This window comes from Micropterus dolomieu, linkage group LG07, assembly GCF_021292245.1.
Source record: "Micropterus dolomieu isolate WLL.071019.BEF.003 ecotype Adirondacks linkage group LG07, ASM2129224v1, whole genome shotgun sequence".
Taxonomy (NCBI): domain Eukaryota; kingdom Metazoa; phylum Chordata; class Actinopteri; order Centrarchiformes; family Centrarchidae; genus Micropterus; species Micropterus dolomieu.
The window spans coordinates 5,974,994-5,999,412 of NC_060156.1; the positions used below are offsets into that span (position 1 = coordinate 5,974,994).

A 24,419-nucleotide genomic window follows, 5' to 3' on the forward strand; every position below is an offset into this window, starting at 1 on the left:
TTAAATGTATTGATGGTACTTGTGCAGCATTATTCTGTTTTATTTACAATGCTGTTCAGATCATGCTGAAGGTAACAAAACATACTTGTTTAATCAAGGTTTACTGTGCACTGTACTCTGACAGTCCTCTTACATTGCATACCACACACACAACACAGACAACACATGGAACATTTTGGATGACATAACTCAGGATGTACTGTATCTGTGCTGTGTTTTAGGGAGGCTGTAATGCACTATTTCAAAACAGCTGTCCTGTCACAATGGTTTTCAGATATTTTCACATGGATTCACAACATTAACCTTATGGTGTATAGGGCTAGTTCTTACGCTATTGGAAGCTGATTTGTGTGGATTTTATTTCAACACCCTATTTTGGAGGGAAGGAAATCCCACGAAGCAGCGCCAACAATTAGCCTATCAGATGGTTCTTTTGATTTACTTCAGCCACTCTGATTAATCACTGCTGTAACATCCTCCTTTGCAGTGGCCACCATTCATTATAAAAGTGTGCCCTCTCAATGGAGTCTTCTACCAAAATGTGTGCTTGTATTTACTGAAGGGTGTCATCACTGTTAGCAGGGTTACACATGATGCATACAACATAATAATATTGACTGACTCTACAGAGTTTCAGATGAGCCAAACAACCCCCTGATGTATTTTTAGATGTAACATGATAGTTACTATAAATTTTGAAAGTTCTGAACTGCCCCTGAACAATACACCAAAGCCTTAAGTGGGCCAGGTGTGTTGTGCAGTTTTAAATCCTGTGCATTGTGATTTCTGATGTGTGAAAAGTCTATATTTGTCTCTGTATGTAGTAGAAGAAATGGCAAATACTGTAACATGTAACATGACTGTGTTTATGCTGTAAGTTATCATATAGGACATGGAGGGACAACTGTATAATGTATCATCTGTTTGAAAAACACATCAAATGTCTCCCCCCATTTTTAAAGTTTCATTTGACGCAGACATCAGCCTTTTCACCTTATATATTGCTGGTGCTATGAAGCAATATTATTTTCTTTCTGCATGCAATCTACTGCTTACTTCTAACTTCCTCTTTGCTCACCTGAATCCCATGCAGCTGTGTGTCAGTCAACATATGCAGATGAAACAACAATAGATTAGAGCCCAAATTTCATATTTGGTGCTTTCATGTATTTCAGATATTTATCTGATATGTCTCAAGAGGGATGCAGTAAATATCCAAGCTCTCTGAGTTGTGGCAGCTTTATTTGCTGCATGTGCACACTCTTTACCAACATGCACATCTACCTCTCTGCCGGCTCAACTGCTTCACACGCTGTCGTTGCTCTTCTGGAAAACAGCAGTCCACCGCAAAAAAATGTATGGGCCATTCAAATGAATAGTCTTGGTTTAAAAATGTCTATTTGTCTTTGTTTTCTTTATTGTGTGCAGTCTTTTAGTGTGTGTTTCTTCATTTACAAACACTAACCCACTCTGTTATCCTGCACTCTTCGCACACCACATAGCAGCACCAGTGAAACTTGCAGTTGCAGCGTTCGCTCCGCGTCTGCTGAAGGATGTTATGGCCTCTCCCGCAACACAGACTTTCACAATTGTCCATGCCGGGGCTGGTCTTGTTGCAGATCCGCCCCTGCGTACCCGTTGAGTCTGACCCCAGGTCCCGCTCGCAGAAATCTGGTGACTTTTCAAAGTAGACCAGTTCATGGATGCTTGGCCGCCGCCGGTGTGTGTGGTGGTGATTGTGGTGGTTGTGATGGTTGTGATGGTTATGGTGGTTGTGATGGTTGTTGTTGTTGTGGGAGTGATCGAGCTGTCCGGTGTTTCGGTTGTGGGCCTTGATCAGCGTGGCAATGTGGAAGCGCTCTTTGAGGATTGAGCCCACCACCCGGAACTCTGGGGTGACCTGCCAGCAGGTCTTCAGCTGGCAGCTCCCCGATGTACCGTGGCACTTGCATTTCCTTCTCATGTGGTCGAGCACCACCTGCGAAAAAACACAGATGGAGAGAGACAAAAAAGAAAGAGTGGGATGAAATGAGGAAGTGAGGGAGGTGTGTGTGGAGAAAATGAGAGGGATTAATGACTTTCTTGATTACTGGTTACATTTGACGTATAATATAAACAGGTACAGACTAGATGTCATATTTCATACTGGCTTTCCTTCATTTTTTTTATTTGTTTGCTCTACTAAGCAAGCCACTATTCCACTGTATAGTGAATGATGGCACATAATGCCCTGAAGGAATATCAGTCCCGCATTTAACAAGCCAGGTGGTCTGACTCTGAGCCTGTTGTCAAACATACTGATATCAAATAACACAGATGGATGCAGGTATTACCTAAACAGATAGTGGTGTAATTATTCATCTTTTGGCATCAGGTAATAAATCTAAGGTATTTTCACTTTATTGATTTAATGCTGGCAGCAGTTGGAACCAAGTGGATATCAACAGCCAGTTTGTATTGCTTTCATATTTTTACATTACAGGAGTTTTACATGATTACTAAGTACTACAATTGAAATCTTATATATGTCATGGTTTTGGTGTTTTAGTTTGGTTAGTTCCTGTTTTATTTTGTCCAATCTCTTGTGTTGCTGTTCCCTGCTAGAACAAACCATGAGAATATAGAGTCTTTAAGATGTACAAGAATGCTTCTGATGTCTATAGTATATATGCACACATAAATAAGCATAAACAAAACTGCAAGACCCACTCACCCTTTTCAGCAGTAGAAGCAGCAGGACACACACTACACACACACACATAAACATTACATGGCATAAATCCTGTCTATCCCGGTAAAATTTCCTTAAGGCTACATGTACGCATGTAAATATATATATATATATATATATATATATATTTACTTATTTATGTGTATGTGTGTGTGTGTGTGTGTGTATGTCTGTGTGCATATGTTTATCAGTCATCACCTGTTCTAAACTTAAAGATCCTATTACCAACAGGAACACCAGGCCACCCAGAGTACTGACAGATGCTACTGCTGTTGCCGCCCCTATCAACATACACACACACACACACACACACACACATACACGTCACACTGAACACTTCTACAGTTTAACACATCCCACACATGTGCTAGCAATAATGCTAATCTCCACACATGCACAAAATATTATCCATCAATGAAATAACTATCCATGATAACAATGACACAGAAATGGTGAACTACAGGTACGACCAATTAAGGGATACGTACAGGAGTTTGTTAAAACATGGTAGGTGTGTGTGTGGGTTTCTTTGTGTGTGTGTGTGTGTACTGTATGTGTAAGCATGTGGACCATATGCTTGTGTGTACATGGTGATACTGCCTGTATGTGCAGGAATGGTCCTGTAGACTCTTCTTGCTTAGCTTCAGAACATGAAACTCTCCCATGAAGAGCATCACGTGGGTTATTTTTCTTTTTTACATTACGTAGTCACACTTGCTCCATTATTTAACCAGGATTGTCCATTACAGAAACAACAGAAACATAGAGGGGAAAATAGAGATGGGAGAGATCCATCATATGTTGACTGTGACAGTTTAGTTACCCACTTCTCAATGTCAATTTGGGCCGGTGCCAAAAATCAGATACTTCACTTTTCCAGTTTCATTGTGTGATTTAACCTTTCTCAGAAGGAGCGAGAACAAGTTCTTGAACACAGTAGAGGGCTTGGTTTGCATGCTATAAGGCTCCATGTAATGCCACACAGTGGTTTTCCAGTTTTGCTTAAACTTAAAGGTTAATTTATGTCATATATGATTTTCTTACTTATTTATAAAAATGTATACAATCAAAGCTAAAATAAGTTTAAGTTGCCTTCACTCACCAAACCCACCAGTATAGAGCATTTAAAACAAATTAAATGTCAGGAACATTGTTATCTTAAAATCTTTTTGATGGTATATCATAACAACAACATTCTTCAACAAAATTCTTTGCATTATTGCATGTTTCGCTGATGTGTCGGGATTACAGAAAGTAAAGTTACCGTTTTGGATAAACATGGTCCTACTATTATTTGGAGCGTTGAAAGAAGCTGTGATCACTGGAGATCCTAGAGGCTGAAAGACTTTATAATAAACAACATTATAACAGCTCAAACAGCACTTGCCCTGAGTTCAGATTGCAGTGTTTGGCTCATTTTTTACACAGGGGCAGAGGCTACCCCAGAATCACAAATGTGCTGGCCTTAAACACACTGTAAAGTCTGTAATCATGGAACTCTCCAACCCACTTAAACCTTAAAGAGACAAACTGACCTAGGAGTCATAATTGCATCCACATTGCTACTGTTTGAAAGTACATTTGCAGCAAGATGGGGGTTTCAAAGGACTGGAAAACAACAAAAACAGCTCAAAAGTGTTATTTCTAATGGTATTTAGTCATATTGTTGCAGCGGAAAAAATAAAAATAAAACAAATAAAAAATTGTTCTGGGAGATTAGAAACCACAGCAGCATGTCTCAAACATTTTATATGTACTAAAGCAGAGTAGTTTACATAAGAGTAAATATTACCCTAAGGCAGAAACAGCATTTGGAGATAAATTTTGTTCTCACTAAAATTGTGACGCCCACAAAACCATTGCTTTACAGTAGTACATTTAGTACATTTAGAGGGTGGTGTCTTGTCTTTGTTCGCATTTCCAAAACCCAAAACACAAGACCAAAAGTGTGAGGAATCGATTCACAAGACTGCCAAATCTTCTGCAATGACCGTGAGACTCACACAATTCATGTTTTTCACTCACTCTCACGCCACAAGTCCAAGTGGACCCACTCTGGAGCAGACAGTTTGTGACCAGAGTGGTAACATTACTGGTAGAATTTTGTGATAGAAACCTTTTTAAAATGAATCGGCGCCAACAACAGCAAGTTTGAATTAACCTCTGTCACTGATTAATTCATGTCTTTTACCATTTTAAAATGTAAAAGTTAGTATGGACATAAAAACAAGCTAATAAGGATTGTGTTCCCATATAAACCATTCAATTAAAGACACCCATTTAATTGTCTTCCCTGCTTAGCAAAGCCCTTTGAAAATCAAATCACAGAAAGCAACAGATTCTCCCGAGAGTCCCAATTTTCAATGCCTCGTGTCTTATTGTCCTGAAAGCAAGAGTTGTCATTACAGCCCACAAAATTGATTGTCTTGAGAACTCTGTTGTCAACTTTTATCTAAAAATAAGGGACTTATTTGTTACAATAAGTACTACAAATTCTGCCACTGTTATAATTATAAACTGCATAGGTGTTGAGCAAGAACAGAACATTTGACAGGGATAGCAACAGTAACTAATGGGCTTAGCAAAACTTAAATGTTTACCATTATTTCTAATGCAGTGTCACTATAAATGGATAATGCTGCATCCTATACATTTGATTTGTTCTGTCAGACACAGCCAGTAAGGTTTGCAACTTGTTGCTACTCAGCTAAAGTCAGACATGTTAACCAATGACAAGGCCTGCAACAGCTTTTTAGATTTAAAGAGGAATACCACACCATTTAAAATGAACATATAGGCCGATTCAACATCAGAGCAATAACATCTGTGAGTTCTGTTTAAGAGTGGATTTATCCATTAAACACTCAAGGCATACTGCACACCCTGTGCTCTGACTGGGCAGGTCTTTAAAAAATATTGCAGGCTCCTAAAACCTCAACAAAAGAACATAACTCCAGGTGATGAGTACTTTGTGTGTGGGGGGAAATGTCAGATATTCTTTTGGCGTGTAGTTGAAAGGCAAACAGGTGCAATCCAGACCCTTAACAGGTAATAGGAAATGAGGAATCTGTCTGCTCTTGCTATGTTAGAAGTGGTCTGTCAGTACTGTATAACATGTGGAGTGATGATCCACATGACAGAAGAGCTGGGGGAAACACTAGTTGAGAACATTTTGTACAAGAGGAGAAAAAGAAAACAAATTGCAAATGATCACCAAATTGAACTTAATTTAATGGAAATGCTACATTGCATTTCAAATTTAAATTTGTTTTAAAAGTGTTGGACAAAATTAATGCAACTTATGATATTTACTATTTAAAATGCATGGATATTGTTTTAATCAATAAATAACCATGACACAAATTGGAGCAGGCCACAAAGGACCACTCTAATATCCAGACTAATTTTACTCATTTTGTGATTTCTTCCTGTTCCTTCTCATCAGTACCTGGGGTTATGACATCGTGTAGCAAAGACAAGAGAGAGAGAGGGGGAGAGAGAGACAGCATAGAAAAGTGTTGTCTGTGTTTACGATATCTGACTTGGCTACTGTGGAAAAGAGGAAGAAAACTGACGCAGTGATTTATAGCTGCCTCGTTGTAGATCTTGAGAATTAGCCCAGAGGCAATGCAGGGCCAGCGGAGGAGGGGCTGGTTGATGCAACTGTAGGGGAGTGCATATTACTTTAGGGGAGGGGAAAGCACAGGAAAGGAGAGACGAAAAGAGGATGACAGGAGCGGGAGATGATCTTTGGATTATCTCTTTGCTTTACCTACAACGCTTGATACACAAAGGCTGTTTGTGTGTCTGTGAGGGAGTGGGTGGGTGTCACCTGTCTCTCTAGTCGATACTCCATCTAGGCTTAATCATCATGTCCTGCTCCTATTAGGCATACAGATTAGATTGTAATAAGCAATCCTATCTAACCTGTCAATCAGCTGTGATTGTTTTGGCAATCTGAGCCAGGAAATAAACAAATACTGTACATCTAACTTGAGCTACTTTATACAAGCTGGCTAGAAAAGAACACTTTGCATAACACACATACTGTCAGCTACTGCGGTGCATGGTATAGATCAAAGAAGTGACAATGACAATGTATGTCTCATTGCTTTCTCCATGTCTGCAAGTCCTTGCAATGTAAGGTAGACAGAATGCTAACTTAAAAAACTGTCTTTGAAAAATATGATTTACTGAATGATAAGATGGAAACCTGCTATTCCATTGCTTACACATTGGCCTACATTGCACATACACTTCAGCGATGTAATTGACTCAAAGTCAATGGTGGAGCACAGTTAGAAACAAACATCTGGCAAGTTTTAATTGGCTTAGAGAGTAAGACAGAGGCGTCTATAAAACAACCCCAGACAGAGATCAAATACAACATGTTGGTGGCAGATTAGGACTGCAGGCTACATACTGTAATACAGTAGACCAAGGCAAAAGCACGCCATGCTGGAGTAGAGCAGACTATCGTGCAATGAAGAGGTGTGGACCAAGTCAGCTAAAGATCAGAGATGGTGTCTGGCCTTGTTACCACAGTCTAATGTTGAAAACGAGTGCATAAATTAGGTAAAGGTAAAAGACTCTTTCATTTTTGCCGTTACTGGAGAGAAAACAGCAGGTAGAATCAAAAGCCAGGGGACATGAGCAGAGGAAGAAAGCTTGATGACATGTGACCCGTGTCTTCAGCCAGAACTTAGATGTCTTAATTGTACTCTCACACTTTATTCTGTTGTTTTTTTGCTTTGTTGTTTTACACATAACCTGATGAAGTCATCAGTTGACAGTTTGTAATTGTAGTTGTATGAAACTATTTTTCACTTTCCTTATTTGTGTTACAATAAATCAAAAATTATACTATGTGTCAATCAAATACTTTGCACGTGTGTTTAACCCTTCCCTTTAGAAATAGTCAATAATTATACTGATCGTTTTCGATATTATACAGAATTTATGAGGCGGTTTTTCATTCACAGCATGAACGTGCCTGTTGCCACCCTGTCAAACTTTGACCCACAACTGCAGAATGCCAAAGGTAAAGTTTTGCCACACTCCTTTTAGCCTAATGTTAAACCTGATTTTGTCATTCTGAACATCAAGATTTGGCTGAGTCAATACTGACTCAGTGGTAATGAAGGGGTTGGTGATGACTTGCAGCATAGCTTTTCTTGTAGAGGGAAAGTCCTGTGGCATGACACACATAAGACCACCAATCTGTGATGAAGGGAGCAATTAGCTGTCTGTGTAACAACGTTAATGAAGAATCCCAGAAATATAATGCATTACGTTGTGCTCCTTTCTGTCAAATATTTAAAAACTGTGTACAGTTATGATTTGTGTGGTGCTTGGTCTCCATGTTAAGCCACACTAATAACACATTTTACAATATGAGACTTATATAATATAGTTAACGTTCACCGTGTGGAGACACAGTCGCTGAGAAACTTCATTGCCAGTCATAACTAATTACACTGTATCGGCACATGTATAATTTATGCCTTATGCCCTGTTTTGTTGGGCGCATTGAATTTAATCATTGGCCAATCCCTGTGTCATCATCGCTAACCACATTTGGGAAAATCCTAATCTAATATCTATGTGTCCCACAATCGACCCTTCCTACCGATAAACAGCAGACTAGTCTTCATGCTGCCTTGTGTTTGTCAGTTCAAAGAAAATCTACTAAAGGGCCTTTAAAGCCAAGCAGAAAGCCAAGGCGATATCAAAGCACACAAACAAATCCCACAGCAGCACATTAAGCCCAGACATCACTTTAAACAAATCAAACGCCTTGCTTCAAAAGAACAGTTAAGCGTCCACAGACAAATACACACGCAAGCATGCAAACACAATGGCATGCAATTACTGAGCAAATGCATACCTAGAGTATACAGTGAGAACTACATTAGAATGAGTGTCAGTTTGTGTGTGTGTGTGTGTAGTATTTACTCACTGTTAATTGCACACAGTGTCCACAGCTCTCATTTAAAGACTCTAATAAAATGTTATTACCAGCTAAAGCACTTCCACCTGCTGAGCTTTTACTATGAAACATTTGCCTCTGTGTATATTTACGTGGATGTGTCAGCGTGTGAGTAGAAGAATTGTGAGGATAGCATGCGGGCGTGTGTGTGTGTTTGTATGTGTTAGTGTGCACAATATGTGGCAGGTCAGATCAAATGCTTTGCCTCTGTACTGTCAGGACTCTGGATTGGTCGGCACTGCTGATGATATGAAATGGCCACTGTGGAGCGCAGGACTAACCCCGCAGTAATGTTGCTATTTTTGATCAAACACACTTTTGCTTTTCATGTGGGTCAATGAATTAACGTAAATGGCCTCTCCAGAGCAGTTTATCATTGCTTAAAGGTTAAATTAGGCATTAAAGGATCCCAGGAGTCCCACTATAGCTGGTTTGAACAAGCTAGAGGGGGTGCTGCAGTATGTTCAGTTTTCTATTGAAAGCAATGTCGTGCACACACACACAAAGTAGGTCTTCAATTGCCTGTAAACATCAGATTTACAAGCAGTTACAGATTCAGTTACCACCACATTTGTTACAGGTATGAGTTGCAGGTGGCCAAATTATTTCACTTTTGAATCAATCCAATACCAAATCCCTCCTGTGCTGCTAAGCGATGCGATACATGAGTTGCTGCAGTAGGGGCTGGCATCAGACACAAGTGAATCCATTTTTTGCCTAGTGGAAGCTGATGTTATTGTACAATATAGTAGGTGCAGATTAATCACAAGAGAATATTTAGCACCTTAAATTAAATTAGCTTCTGATGCATTAACATAATTTATGTCTTTGGTCCGAGGGGAACTATTGCAAAATGTATGATATTTACGTGAAGAGCCGCACAAAGCTTGCACTTAACCCTGACGTTATGATATGACAACTGGGCATCCATTAGCCAGTTGATCACGTGATAGAGGGACTGGCCAAAGAGGATTTGGCCATCTCACATTTCTATTGCTGCTATTTTATTCCAATTTAGTACAAATGTTCATTATAGCAACACAAAAGTGTAAATGAGCTTTTGACTTTAAAGCCAAAACTGCATTGTGCTGTTTGAGCATTAATGACTGCTGCACAGCCACTCTCACTTGAGTACTTTGAAGATCACCAAGAGTCAACAAAACAAGTGCCCCCATGAGCACGACCCCTAATAAGGATTTGGAGCAAGTCAGGGCAAATGTGCATAATCAGTTCCAGTATTGAACAGCAGTTTGGCTACATTACAGATTTAAAAAGGGGGTCAATAGAAGTTCAAATGTACAGTTCCCTTTCTGAAAAGGGGGATACTATCTTGCCGTACTGCCCTGAAGTCAGGCCCTGATGGTAAATTATAATTACCAGAAGACGCTTGCCAGTAACATGGCACACTGTTGCATAGCCAACACTGTCACCACCTGCCTAATGAGCAGACAGGCTTCAACAGAACCTTGACATGGCTCTAAGCTCTGCAACATGAACACACGAAAGGGTGCCAAGCATTTGTTTTGAGGTGTGCTCTTTTAACGATTGAGAAGAACACTCTGAACACAAAACTTGGCCATGAAATTTACTTCTCTGGTGAAGTGTTTCCATGTCATAATCAGCCACTTTAAAAATGTAGTCAGTCAGCCACTGTTATTAACTACTGAACAGTCGTGTGTTTCAGTTCACTATAACAAAACCACTGAAGGCTGCATTGTGCACCTTCATAGTAAAATTATTGCAGGATTCTGACTACTTGGTTTTGGAGGGGTTTTAACATTTATTTTTATTAATTTTCCCAACTTACTCAAAATGTAGTTTTCTTTTTTTCAAGGGTAAACAAGCAGCTGGTAAAGTTTGACCTTTACATATGTATGATGTTAATGATGTGCTGACATCATATGTAAATTAACCTCCCCTCCGCATTAATTTCTTGTGCGCAGTGTACAGTATTATTTCTGTAATCAGTCCTATTGGAGAGAAGTTGGAGGAGGCAGAGCAGGAGAGGGGGAAGAGGGGAGGGAAGGAAGGGGCGAATCTCTTTCTACTTTCCGCCCTGGTGTTTGAAGTCTAAAATCTTTTGCAGGGTTTTAAACATCTGTTTCCAAACTGCCAGCAGCCACTAATTAGGGCTAAAAACAAGACGGGACGTCGTGAGAACCCTGGGGTGGGCATGAGGCGACATGCACACCCCGCTAAAAAACCACCGCATTCCTCTGCTTAAAGACTACTTCTCTGAAAGGGGGGAGGGGGTGGAGGGGAGGAGCAGAACGGAGGGAGGTGAGGTGGTGGTAGTGGCAGGTCGGTGGGAGGAAAGAGATACGGGAAGGGTAGGCATTATTTTGAGGCCCCACCTGTCAGTGTTTTCTAGGGGCCGTGTGTGTGTGTACGTGTCTACATCTCTGTGTGTATGTGTCTGTTCCAAGGTCTTAAGGGGGTTTTGTTGCGGCTTTCTGTACTATTTGAAGTCATCAAGATGCGGTGTATTTTACAGTACAACAGCTCTCCAAAGACTTATCCTAAGTTAGCTCTCTGTCTCTTTTTCTCTGTCCTTAAGTGCCCACTCTTTCGATCTGTTCCTCTTTCTCTCTCTCTCTCTTCCAGCCAGGAATTGCCTCTGTACATCCCACTCATTCAAGCACTGATCTCCAGCCTGCAGTAAGCTGTACAAATCAACAAGCCCCTTGATGCATCTCCATGTAAACAAAGGTTTGGTATTGTACTGAAAGCTCACATTGTCCTCAAATTTTTCATTATACCTCCATTTTCCATGATAGATGTCCGTTAAGCTCATTTTGTAATTTCAACAACATAGTAGGGGAATAGAAATTCTCCTCTCCTTTTTGTATGTGCAACAATGACATATAAGCCTGAACCCAACCAAGGGGTCATCAAGCTTGTGTATAAATACAAGTGGTAAAGGTGAAGGAGCACTGGTTGTCATTTTTGTCATAGTCCTTAGAAAGAGGCTTTTCCAAAAACGCGGTACAATCTATTTGATGTTGAGTCAAAGTTTTAATTGTTTGATTGATGCTTCGGATTGCTTGGCAGCCTGGCACACTGAAAACAAAATTTATTGTGAGGAGCCTGACAGCCAACATAAATATCCGTCTGGAAAGATCAAACCGTAAATTGAAATAAAGCTGAGTAGTGCAAGTTTTAGTTTGTTTTCTTTGAGCTGCTGTTACTCTTCTCAGTGTTTAAAGGGTGTGATTACGTATTCTGATTTTGAAAGATTTTCTCTGGAGCATTTCATCTGCCCAACGGTGGAACTGGATTGGTTTTATAAACTTGTTATATAATAATAATTGTAATATATATAATCTATAAAATTATATAATTTATTTTACTTAATGAACATTGTCAAAATTGTGCCTCCCATATAACACAGCAGCACCCTAATGGACTTTTTGTTTCCAGTCACATCTACAGCTAATGTTGATTTCCACATCTTTAGTTGCCTATTACATTCAAAACACATCCCATTGGCTATATATATATATAAGCCTTTATACTGCAAACAGTCCAAGCCAAAACAGAAGACAAATATTACTTTGATTCTGACTAGGACTGCAACAAACGATTATTTTCTCGATTAATCAATTAGTTGTTATTAGGTCCAGAAAATTGTGAAAAATGTCGATCAGTGTTTCCCAAAACCCAAGGTGACATCCTCAAATGTCTTCGTTTGTCCCCAACCCAAATATATTCAGTTTACTGTCATAGAGGAGCAAAGCAACCAAAAATATTCACATTTAAGAAGCTACAATCAGAAAATTTTGACAGTTTTTCTTTTAAAAAAATAGTTGGCGATTAATTTAATAGTTGACAACTAATTGATTAATGGATTAATTGACTAATCATTGTAATTCTGACTCCCTCTCTATGCAACTTCATAGTGACCGTGATGTCTTTCTTTTGCCAAACTGATCCCTCTAATAGCAAGGTATCACATGTAATTGTGGTTATGCCTGCATAATAAAAGTGGCATTTAAATATGAGGCTAATACGCTAATTTGTGTCTGTGTCATCATCATGTTTGAGGGCAGAATTAACAGCAAAGGCATTGTTTGGTGATTATTTTAAAATCTATTTATACTTACTTAAACTTATGTTTACACTTGTGTCTTCCTGGTACTACTACTCATAACCAATATTTGCATATTAGAGATTCAAATCCACACCTATTTACAGGAAGAGATGGCTTGCTCAAGGGCATTTTGACAGGATAGACTGCGGCAAAAGGACAAACCAACAAGTAGAGACAAAACAGGATCAAACCAGAGGGAGTTTTGGATGTGGGGCAGTGTATAAGTCACTGTGCCGCCCTCCAAAGCTTCAATTATTGGAAAGCATGTGGCCTCAAGAGACAGTAGACAGAGTTAAGACAACATACAACATCCCAGGTTTTATAACCTTACTTACTAAATCCAAACAAAAGAGAAAGGCTCATGAACTCATTAGGCTACAACTAATGTCATATCAGCCCCTGCCCAAAGTTTACTCCCAAGGCCACAGCACTGATTGGAATTTATGTCACCAGTCTATGACTATTTCTTCCATTACAGCTACTGCACAGAGGCCAGCTGTTGTTGAGTTCAGCTGACACGTCCCATTTGTGTTTTGTCTGCATAATCAAGGAAACCAGAAGTAAACTGATTGAAAGATACAGGCCCAAATTACTCAAGAGGAAACAGGGAACAATGAGCAATTTATGGTCGCTTCTTGTCTCTGTTAGACCACAGTGCTGGATATCATCAAGGCTTATCACTGTCATTTACATCGTTCTTTCCCATTGTCCACGGCAGAAACCTCTGTAGGAGCGTATTAGCCCAAAGAAGTTACCTAATTTTAACTTAATAAAACTGCTTAAAAGGCTTAAATTATTACAGTAATACACAATTTCATTTAATAGTTTACCCAGAAAAACTTTTTTTGACCCGTTTATGTAGTTAAAAAGAAGTCCCCATAATATAACTATAACAAACAACACTGATGATTGTTGTTATTTATTATTGTTATAGGTGATTTGATTACACATTGATCATTACACACGTCTCTTTGCGTGGAAGTCGGGTACAGTGCCCAAGGAGTGGCAGACTGGGGTGGTGGTTCCCCTGTTCAAAAAGGGGGACCAGAGAGTGTTTTCCAATTACAGGGGTATCACACTTCTCAGCCTCCCCAGTAAAGTCTACTCCAGGGTGCTGGAACGGAGGGTTCGGCCCGTAGTCGAACCTCAGATCGAAGAGGAACAATGCGGTTTTCGTCACGGTCGTGGAACAACTGACCAGCTCTTTACTCTCACAAGGATCCTGGAGTGGACTTGGGAGTATGCCCATCCGGTCTACATGTACTTTGTGGATCTGGAGAAGGCGTAAGACCAGGGAGGTGCTGCGGGACTATGGCTATCCAATCCCTGTACATCCAAAGCGAGAGCTGTCCGAGTACTCGGCAGTAAGTCGGACTCTTTCCAGGTAAATGTAAATGCTCCGTATTTGTATAGCACCTTTCTAGTCTTTTCGACCACTCAAAGCGCTTTTACACTATATCTGCATTCACCAGTCATACACTGAGCCTAAGTGCTCAAACCGAAACTAACATTCACACACTGGCGGAACAGCCACCAGGGGCAATTCGGGGTTCAATATCTTGCCCAAGGGCACTTCGACACGCAACCAGGGGATTGAACCGCCACAGCCGCCCGGGTGAGGGTTGGCTTTCGTCAGGGCTGCGCTTTGTCACCAATCCTGTTTGTGATATTCATGGACAGGATATCGAGGCGTAGTCGTGGCGAGGAGGGGCTGCGGTTCAGTGGGCTTGGGATCTCGTCACTGCTTTTTGCGGATGATGTGGTCCTGATGGCATCATCGGTCCGTGACCTTCAGCTCTCACTGGATCAGTTCGCAGCAGAGTGCGAAGCGGTTGGGATGAGGATTAGCACCTCTAAATCTGTGGCCATGGTTCTCAGCAACAAACCGGTGGAGTGCCAACTCCAGGTAGGGAATGAGTCCTTACCTCAAGTGAAGGAGTTCAAGTACCTCGGGGTCTTGTTCACGAGTGAGGGGAGACTGGAGCAGGAGATTGGCCGGAGAATCGGAGCAGCGGGGGTGGTATTGCACTCGCTTTGCTGCACCGTTGTGACGAAAAGAGAGCTGAGCCGTAAGGTAAAGCTCTCGACCTACCGGTCAATTTTCATTCCTACCCTCACCTATGGTCAGTGTGGAGATTATATCTCCACACTGGCCTGGGAACGCCTCACGATCCCTCAGTCAGAGCTGGTTAATGTGGCTTGGGAAAGTGAAGTTTGGGGTCCCCTGCTGGAGCTGCTGCCCCCGCGACCCGAACCCGGATAAGCGGATGAAGATGGATGGATGGATGGATGGATGGACACTGACTACTACAAGAGAATAAATAACAAATAATAATAAAACAGGAAAAACAGGAAAAGTCTGCTTATCAGTAAGAAAGCTATATAAAACTACAGATGATGATTGAGTCTCTTTACTTCAACATTGTGACTAATCTGACACTGCAGAAATTGAACATAGTGAGCACAAGACCACCTTCATAACTGAACAAAGTTAGTCCAAACTAGCAACGTTCCCAGATCTGTCAATCCTTTAAGTCGTGAGAGTTGAATAAATTACTCAGTTACCCTGAACAAACAACACAACAGGGGCACGGTACAGCTAATTAAAAAAGTAGTAACTCGAGTAACAGCCTGACACAAATTGTGTACAAGCCATCAATCTATAAATCTGTAGATTTGTATACTATCTACTGGCCTTATTGTCCTGGGAATCTGACAATAACACATCAATTACAAATTAAAGCTAACAAAATAACCATTTGCACCAGGCTTCTTTGACTTTATGATACGTGTATTAAGCCAATCCTAATTCATAAAATCATCTTGGGCATCATATAGGAAAGTCCCACTGTGGCCACCATAACAAATAGACATTCCTCTCTTTGGTTTGCACTAAAAGAGGGTAAAAGGGCAAAGGCCCATTACAAGACCAAGCTCATAATGATATAACTGTTTTTTTCTCTGGGTATCCTGTTTAAGAAAATACTATTTTATTCAATCAAAAACTGTCGAAACCTGTTTCAACAAAGCCTAGCCATACAAATATGCTAACCAGTGTAACTAAATGATTGGAGAGAAATTCAACAAAAAATAACAATTATAATCTCCTGCAAACTAAAAGAAAACACACTAGCAACAGTAATCAATGTTGCAGCGTCACACCCTGCCTCTGCTCCTTTAATAAGGTTGTTTTTCAAAAAGAAAATTTTTTTTAGGATAAACAACTGCCCTGTAGTGCTGAAAGGGAACCTAAAGAGCAGCCATTACTGAGTGCAGCTTGGGCTAACTAACTCCTTTAAACACACACACACATACATAGATAGTCTGACAATGACCGGCCACTGTTGACCCAATCAATAAAATCAGATTGTGTTGTGCACTGTAGCATTATGATTGGGCCAGTAGCACTCAACACACCCGCTCTCCACCTGTTTTACCGTGTAATATCCATCCATCCATCCATCGTCAACCACTTATCCTACGTACAGGGTCGTGGGGGCCTGTTTGTTTGTTTGTTATTATTGTCTTTACATATCTGTGAGTTCAAATCTGTATTCCGTTGTTATTTCCAACTATTTTAACTAAGTACAAGCGAACCAAAAGGTTTTGTTTGTCCAAATAGTATGCTTATTATACAATGGCATTTTTATATTACACCCTTGTGTATCTGTATTAACACATTGAAACACAATAAACAAAGTAAAAAGAAAAAAAAGAAAGCTATCCAAGAGCCACTGTAGACACTATACAACTGTGTTTAAATGCTGAGTAGTGCTCCTGGTAAACTGATGTGTAAAATTGGTGAAGTACCGCTTTAATTTGAGGTAAAAGGCACAAATTGAATAAGTTACTGAATTCAAAGTAAATCAAAGCTGTTAAATACTAGTCCTGGAGTTATCAAAATCACAGAGAACAATATTAAAATGTAGGATTGGCTTAAATTAAAATATAATCTTGCTCTCTGCTATGCTATGCTACAAGGCTTACGGTTGCAAGACGAAAATAATACAAATACAAAATCTCACTCAAAATGCTCACAAATGCTCATCCTCTCACTTACGATCCCTTCCTGACTCACCTGTCTCCCAACTCTATTATTATGCAGCCTCATACGGGCATGGATGTCTTTGTAGGTTTCGCGGGCATCCAAGAAGTCCCTCGAGAACTTCTCACCGAATTCCACATCGGGACTGCAGCCACCCCACTCCCAGGAATCCTGGGGTCCTGGCAGGTCAGCGGGGAAATGCTCCATAACGCCGTGTACCATACCCTTTCCCCGGTGGATGGCCTCCAGTTGCAAACGGTGCAGTTTGATGCGAAAGGCCTCCTCGTCCCCACGGCGCTTCTCGTCACAGCTGCATGCCTTCAGTTTGCCCATGGAGCAGGCGTTGGCCACTGCATGTACCACACCTGCTGCTGCAATGGCATACGCAAAGGCACTCTCTCTGAAACCTGTGGGGTGAAAGGACAGTATCATGGTGTTGGTATATAGCATACTGTGGAAGTAGAAGGTTATAGGAGGTACAATAATAAGGAAACAGAGTTTGGGAAAGGAAAGACTGGGATCTTTTGTCTAAAAAGAAGTGTCTAACGAAAACGAAAGTTGACATGATGACTGAGTCAATATTCAACAATGTGCCAAATTTCTTTTAAGAAGCCGCTCTAGAGGCATTTATGTTGTAAGATGGAGTTGATGTAAAATGTTAATAAATGTTAAAATAACCTGCAGGCAGAACATACTAGTGCGTCTGTGTAATGAACCTGTCAGGTGAAATGAGAGGATTACCAGGTAGATGGAGGATGACATTTGCTAGGTAACAGTCCAAACTCATATAACTATGATTAAGGTGCTGTTTTCAAGTGTTTTTTAGTTGTGGTAGATTTTCTATTTTTAACTGAAAAAGCATCCAAAACTATTTAATTCCCCACATTAAAGTTCTGTTGTAAAACTGCTGGATAAAACTTTAAGATGTCAAGTGATTTTCCTAGCCCTAAAACTTTAACAACAGCTAAATAAGCAAGACAAAGAGATGTTTCAACCTCTCTGTTAGCAACATGCGTCATAATGTTTAGTGAGTTTGCACGCTTTGTTTCACCTACCATCAGTAATGCTGTAGTAAAAAAGCTTCCTCTATTTTGATAAAGACAGACATACAAGTTTATTCACACATGTATATACACACACGTCAAGACTCATATAACCGGGGGAAACATCTGGGACGATAGCAATTAAGTGTTCCAAACACTTGCGTATTTGTCTCTGTGGGCCAGCTGAACGTGAACAGACCCCCACCACTCCCATCAGAGGACTCACAGAGGACTACTAAAGGGGCTGCACCTCCTTCTGTCTGTCCTGCTGCTTAAATACAAGATACAGTATGTGGCTGTACTACTCACTGCTGTCTACTTGCATGTACTATCTATGTAAGTGAGTACAAATCAGCTAGAACCTGAATTTGTGCTGCAGCACTGTACACAACATGACCACTTGAGGTTTTGAACCAAACTTGGTGCATTTCTGGATTTGCATGCCTCCCTCAGTCAATCCTTCTCCTCCACGAATGTTCTTGATACCCTTTTTAAATCTTCAACACTTTCAAGTGACCTTTCATCCAAGTTGGTAACCATTACATTTGCTATTCTGGGCCAATTGGCACTTGGTCACGGGCTTACTTCTCTGGCTGACTGAGTGGCATCAGATGGCTGGCGTTTGATCAATTTATCTGCTTCTGTCATTTTATCATTTGCAGTGAAACTTTAGGTCCAAACTACATGTTTCTGTAGGTGCATGTGTTCAGGTTAGAAAGTCTGATAACGCCATATCACAGCTTTTGCCTTGTAATCACTTCAAATTGGCTCAGACGGACTACTGCATGTAGAGAAGGTGGTTAAATGTCTGTCTAAAATGCCTTTACAGCTAAACACATCCCTTTCTTCCCAACAGCATATCTAACTTGCGTGCGGCACATGTAATAAGTGCAGCTCCACCGCAACTGATTTGCAATTCTGCAGACTAATGTTACAGTACTCTTCTCTTACACACACACACACACACACACACACACATTTATGTCCATGTCCAATTGTGGAATCCTTGAATATTGAAGGATGAAGTGCAACAGAAGCACTTACACTCGTACCCTCCACAGTGTTTGTTGTTAGATCTCAGCTTACAGCCTATGACCACTGGTGCCCTCAGGTTCTATAAAAGCAAGCCCCACTGGCAGTCACTTACTGGTGTAGAAAACAGTGACGATTATAATGGAAACTTGTAAAGAAAACATGAAAAGAAACCACTTAGGAGTTTATAGCGCACTGCTTGAAGGGGAAATGATTCAGGCTGCTTGTTGGAGTCAAATAAAAAGCTATTAACTGGAACTGCCCCTTTTAGCACTGTTTGATGTTACTGCCTTATTTATGTATTTAAGTAAACTTGATATTATTTTTTTTTTGTGAGATATGATGTAAAGGTTGACGTATTGTTTTGCTTTGTATACTTGACATTAGGGACACAAAAAGTCACAGTCACAATGAATGAATCAGAAATTCATCTGTCGAGCAAGTTGTGGTCTGTAGTTTTCCTATGCAACTTACAGCACATTCTGCAGAAACAGTAACACTATTGTCACTGTAAAGCAACTTTACTGACATACTTATTCAGAAACAAAAGTTGTGTCACTCCATCAGACCATCACCTTTCTATTTAAGACAAACGTATGATTTAAACACTCCTGCCTGCAGAACTTAAAGAATATATACAAGATATTGTCACATTGTGAATGATCACTTCCTTACTTTGCTTTACTTTTCACTAAATCAAGCTCAATTAGTTTTGCCCAAGGCAATTCTAGTTTCACTCATTTATTCAAGTCTCCCAGTTGAATTCAACTTAATGAAAAGTTGTCCTTATCTAAACAAAATCCGTAAACTGTGTATTCAAAATCTGTATATATTAAAGTCAGAGACAAGATGAAGGTGTATCATAAGTGTTATACTGAACCAATGTCAGGTCACTTTCAGACCGACTTTAGCCCCGTGTGAAAATGTCATTCGGCAAAGCACTGGAATAAACAGGCCTTAAACAGCAGTCCCCCACCTGCTTAATATCTTTGAAAAAGCAGTGAGTCGACCAGATAGAGGGTTGATTTTCAGTTAGAAAGGAAGCAAACCTCAAGTAAACAATCTGGCAACATTACCCATATTGTCTCTAGCTGCACATACCCTGCCCTGAAACCTGCATCAATAGAATGTTTGGGCCACAATCGGAAACGACACATAACACAACAAAGACATTCTACAATTATTTAGGTTGATATAATGACCTTGTTAGACAAAAGTTGCTTATTAACACACCCAGCAGACCCACAGCAAAGTTAGGATTCACATGGAGTAGTCTTTGTGTTCACCTGATGAATCCAAGTCCAAAATTCACTCTCACCACCACCACCACCTTGTCCCACACAAGGTAGGGGAAGTGAGCGGGATGGCACTTAGGCACATCCTTATACATAGAAAGCCTGTTTTAGCTCTTGCCCCCGGAAGACTAGGAACAAATCAATCTAACAAATAATTCACCGGTGGCGGCACGCCCGGCTGAACTGATGGCAGAGGAAGTGACAAAATGAATTAAAGATTCAAAGGAAACTGTCACTTTGTGTTACAGAAACCGACTAAACAGGTTTATGCTTTTGCCGCAGAGAGTTGGGAAAGTGCTGAGAGCAAATTCACAAGCACTTGCACTGGCAAGGGACGTAAGAGCATTAGGAGCAGCCCAGCGAGGGAGGACACAGACACAGGGACAGAGAAAGATAGGGAGAAAGACCAAGAGAGAGATTCTATCCATGTATTGCTTGACGGCCTCTTTAGCCTAGTTTTTAATGCAAGCTAAACGTGAATGAATATGGGGCCATAAAAGTTATCAGAATCCATTAGCAGAGAGGCACGTGGCAGAGCCAAAGAGGATCTGAGCAGCGTCTGAAATAGTAAAATTAGACACCAAAATAAACACTGAGATGCAGAGCCCCTAATACACAACTCAAACACTTTAGAATAGAAGAATATCAAAACATTTGAGGAAACTTTGCAAGAATATTTGAACAGGCGAGGTTCCAATGCTGACAAAAGTTTCATTTGTATCAGTTTTACTCGAATGGCTTTGTGTCATAGTGTAAAAGTTGCTTCACAGGCTGTAAAAACACTAAACTTAGTTAAACTATAGTTTGGTGTACATAAGCCTTGTGTGAGACTAGGTTATTAATTTTTCAATGGACAGTTACATCGAACATTTGTGTTAATTCTGTCTAATCCATGTCTGTAAAACTAAATTTTTCAGTAGCCACACACAATACTGGCTGCAGCAACTTAACTTGTATCATTTGTTTAGCTTCTGTGGAGCAGAACGTATCAACATATAACAGATGAATCATCCAATTTAAAGAGATTGTTTATGTCAGTGGTTTGGAGTTTCTGCACCCGAGGCAAACCAGGGATACCAGACAACCAGCAACTGCCTTTACTAATAATGACAAACAGCTTTTCAATGAGTCACTGAGGAGTGAAAGTAAGGCCAGAGGTGTGTAAGCATATACTGTAATTATGATTATTTTTTAAGTTAGACATTGGTGACAAAAAGTCCTCAATGAGGGTTACAAAACTACAGTTTCATGGTTGTCTTGCTTAAGAATGTAAATTACTAAGCACTATGACACGCCATCCCAACATTCTAGGGTCCTTTTAGTAGAAATGAAAAAAAATTGAAGCTATGTTTGCATAGGAATGTTCTTCCTCATTTGGTGAAACTGAAATCGAACTTAACTCAAGAGTCAAAATACCAACCACATTATGCACTGTTCATCCATCCAGGTGATCTGGCTACTAAGAAACTGATGCCTTTTCCAGTCAATAAACTGGGATGGGTCCATCTGAGGACTTCCCAGCGTTAAAGATCCTCTTTCATCCTTTGTGGCTGAGTTGCAAAGCTCCCAGCACTACAAAGTGTCAGAGAAAACTGATCTGCATGAGGTTTGGTAATCTTGAGGTGACGAACTACTTTTGAAGTTACCTGCTTTTTTGTACAGGCCGATACACTAGGGTGGTTAGAAAGTGCATACCCGTGTGCTAGTCACTAAAGATAACCTAATCATTTGGAGTTTCATTTAATTCTTCTGAGCTAACATTAAATAATTGTGTCTATGAGGGACAATGATCCCTTTTGATGATCTTTTGACTGAATAATATTACACCAGTGCTTGTTAAGGATGTGTATCTTTGTGGTAACTAATCTTTCTAAGCCTATCCTTTCAAGGTATTCAATCAAAGTGTGTTTGAGGATGAAACCACAGCTTGTTTGAAGGCCTGCATGCCTATACATCATTGTCTTTTCAGCAGGTAGCCTGTTGTGACATCTCAACTTGCCTACACCTCATTATCCTAAAGGTGGAGGTGTAAACCTTGTAGGTTTTCTACAATCAACAACATTTTGCTTCCCCAGTGCAGTAACGTTTTGGAATTTGGAATTGGAAAGATGCAAAATGCTTACAAGAAAGGCAGATGTGAATTCAAATGAAATTGTACAGTAGACCAATTTTGGTAATATATTGTATAGTGACCATAAAACTGACCTCTTTTAAAGACTATGCTGTCATAGGGTATTTTGTTCCTAGTCTCCAGACTGGAGCAGTTCCAGCGGTGCCCTCTGAACTGGTGCTGGCACTCATGGATGGCAATCTGAATTCCCTGGATTGCTGAAGCTGTGACGTCTGGGTTCCGCATGCACACCTCCAGCTGGCGCCGTGTCAAACCTGGCAGCGTCAGGCACACCGTGTTGGCATTCAGGATTGGATCGATGTTGGGGAGCTTCAGGCCCAAGATTTCATTGGAGTCTACCCTGCATGGAGCACACAGGTCAGGTTATTGACAAGACAAACGTACAATATTTTCTGTTATTGGTCCTGTGAGCATCACACCTCTCAATTCCCACAGTACCAAACAGACGACCTGACTTGGTTGTCCCCAGTGTAGTCAGTTCCTCTAAAACCTCAATAACTGTGGGTTGATGGTTGCAAAACCATCTCCACATCCTAGCAATGACTGCTGACTATACTATGCTTAGATGACAAAAATATCTAATGCTTATTGATACAGAATAAAAATCAAAGGTCCAGTGGGTAATTTTAGAGGCATGTAGGTTTATACTGATTTAACCAAAATCTGCAACACTCTGCTTGCATTTAATGTTGATTCAGGCAGCCTAATTCAGTTTTGTCTCCTGATCTTGACTTTGACAACAACTTAACTGTACAGTGCAAGATAATAGTTAAACAGCAGAACAGATGAGTTGAAGTGGGGGATGAGGGCACAGCATCCACTTTGTTGGCATGAAACCAATAGTTCTAGTAACAGTTTTAGATGCGCAGCTGGGGGAAAAAAAACTTCCCTCCCTCATATTAATCACCTAAGGAAATCAGTTAGTGCGTAAATTCAATGACATTTTTGTAAGGTGTGTCTCTCAGTACACAACTGTCAGCGGCTTCTGTGAGAGATCAATCGTGTGTGCAAAAGTAACTCAGCGCCCAAAGCTCTTTTCTACTTCACAGAGAAACAGTGACACACTGATCATGGTTGGAGAGCTGCAAAGTGCCCAGCTTTTCATTTCATTATCATTACAGGTAAAACACAGGTGGATGTGTCAGGCACATGTATGGCTGTTGGAACACATACACACACACACACACACACACACACACACACACACATCTCTATATGCACATGCTCAAGCACACCCTGACATGCAGACACAAATACCCAGGTGTAGGGAGGAGTGTACAGTAACACACACACAGACACTCACACAACTGCAGAAACTTTGCAAACTACTGTATTTCTTTCCATAGTTTTGTCAAAATGTGGAACTTCTGCCTGTTTCTCTTCTGCAAGCCTCTTTATCAAAGACACAAACTTAAAAACGATAATGCATGTTCTGCTGTAACAGTAACCAGTAGCTTTGGTCTCACCATCACAAACCCATGACATCAAATGTTGGTCATTTGAATAGTGGTGTCCTACTTTCTAGGTGGTATTGCATTTTGCCTTGGTAATTCCAGTTAGGCTTCTGTTGCTACCTGTTGTGTTTCCTGCTTTGACAGTAAACCTGTTTCAACAACTAACTTTCCAAAGTGCAACTTTTTATTGATTGGCAACATTGTTTGGGAATGAGGGGTGCATGTGAAGCAGATTTTCAAGTAGGCTATTTAAGTTAGCAAACCTGCAAAAAGGGAAACGTGAACTAATGTTTTATTATTTATTTTATATTTGTATATGTTAGCTTTAAGCACATGTTAGCCAGATCAACAGAGGTTATTTAGCATATGCTTGAAATAGATAATTAGGATAATTAGGCTATTTAATTCAGTATTATTATAACATAATTTTATTGTGTTAAGTGAAGAACTAGAGATGCTCTTTCAGTACTACATTAAACGAACACAGAGATTCACTTTTTTGGTCACATTGTTTGAGTTCAGGCATCTCTTATTAAACTCAACTCACCTTCTATCCAAGAGACAGATAACTGCCAAGACGCATGTTATTCTGAGGACCGAGTGTTCCAT

The 24,419-nt window shown here is 40.3% G+C and overlaps 1 protein-coding gene across 1 annotated transcript; it reads right to left on the reverse strand.

Annotated features, from left to right (window-relative positions):
- Positions 1–1,383: 1,383 nt before the first annotated feature.
- Positions 1,384–24,419, reverse strand: wnt10a (wingless-type MMTV integration site family, member 10a). Its single transcript, XM_046053924.1, has 4 exons — positions 24,358–24,419; positions 22,431–22,696; positions 16,889–17,262; positions 1,384–1,978 (listed from the first exon to the last, which is right to left on the reverse strand). The coding sequence occupies exons 1-4, from the start codon at positions 24,417–24,419 to the stop codon at positions 1,448–1,450; spliced, it is 1,233 nt and encodes a 410-aa protein (XP_045909880.1). The 3' UTR covers positions 1,384–1,447.

Excerpts from the sequence above, each read along its gene's own strand:
- wnt10a (XM_046053924.1), bottom strand. The coding sequence starts at position 24,419 with ATGGAACACTCGGTCCTCAGAATAACATGCGTCTTGGCAGTTATCTGT. Across the intron at positions 17,263-22,430 it reads CAGCATAGTCTTTAAAAGAG|GTTTCAGAGAGAGTGCCTTT; the intron begins GTCAGTTTTATG and ends TTCACCCCACAG. Across the intron at positions 1,979-16,888 it reads ATAATAGAGTTGGGAGACAG|GTGGTGCTCGACCACATGAG; the intron begins GTGAGTCAGGAA and ends GTTTTTTCGCAG.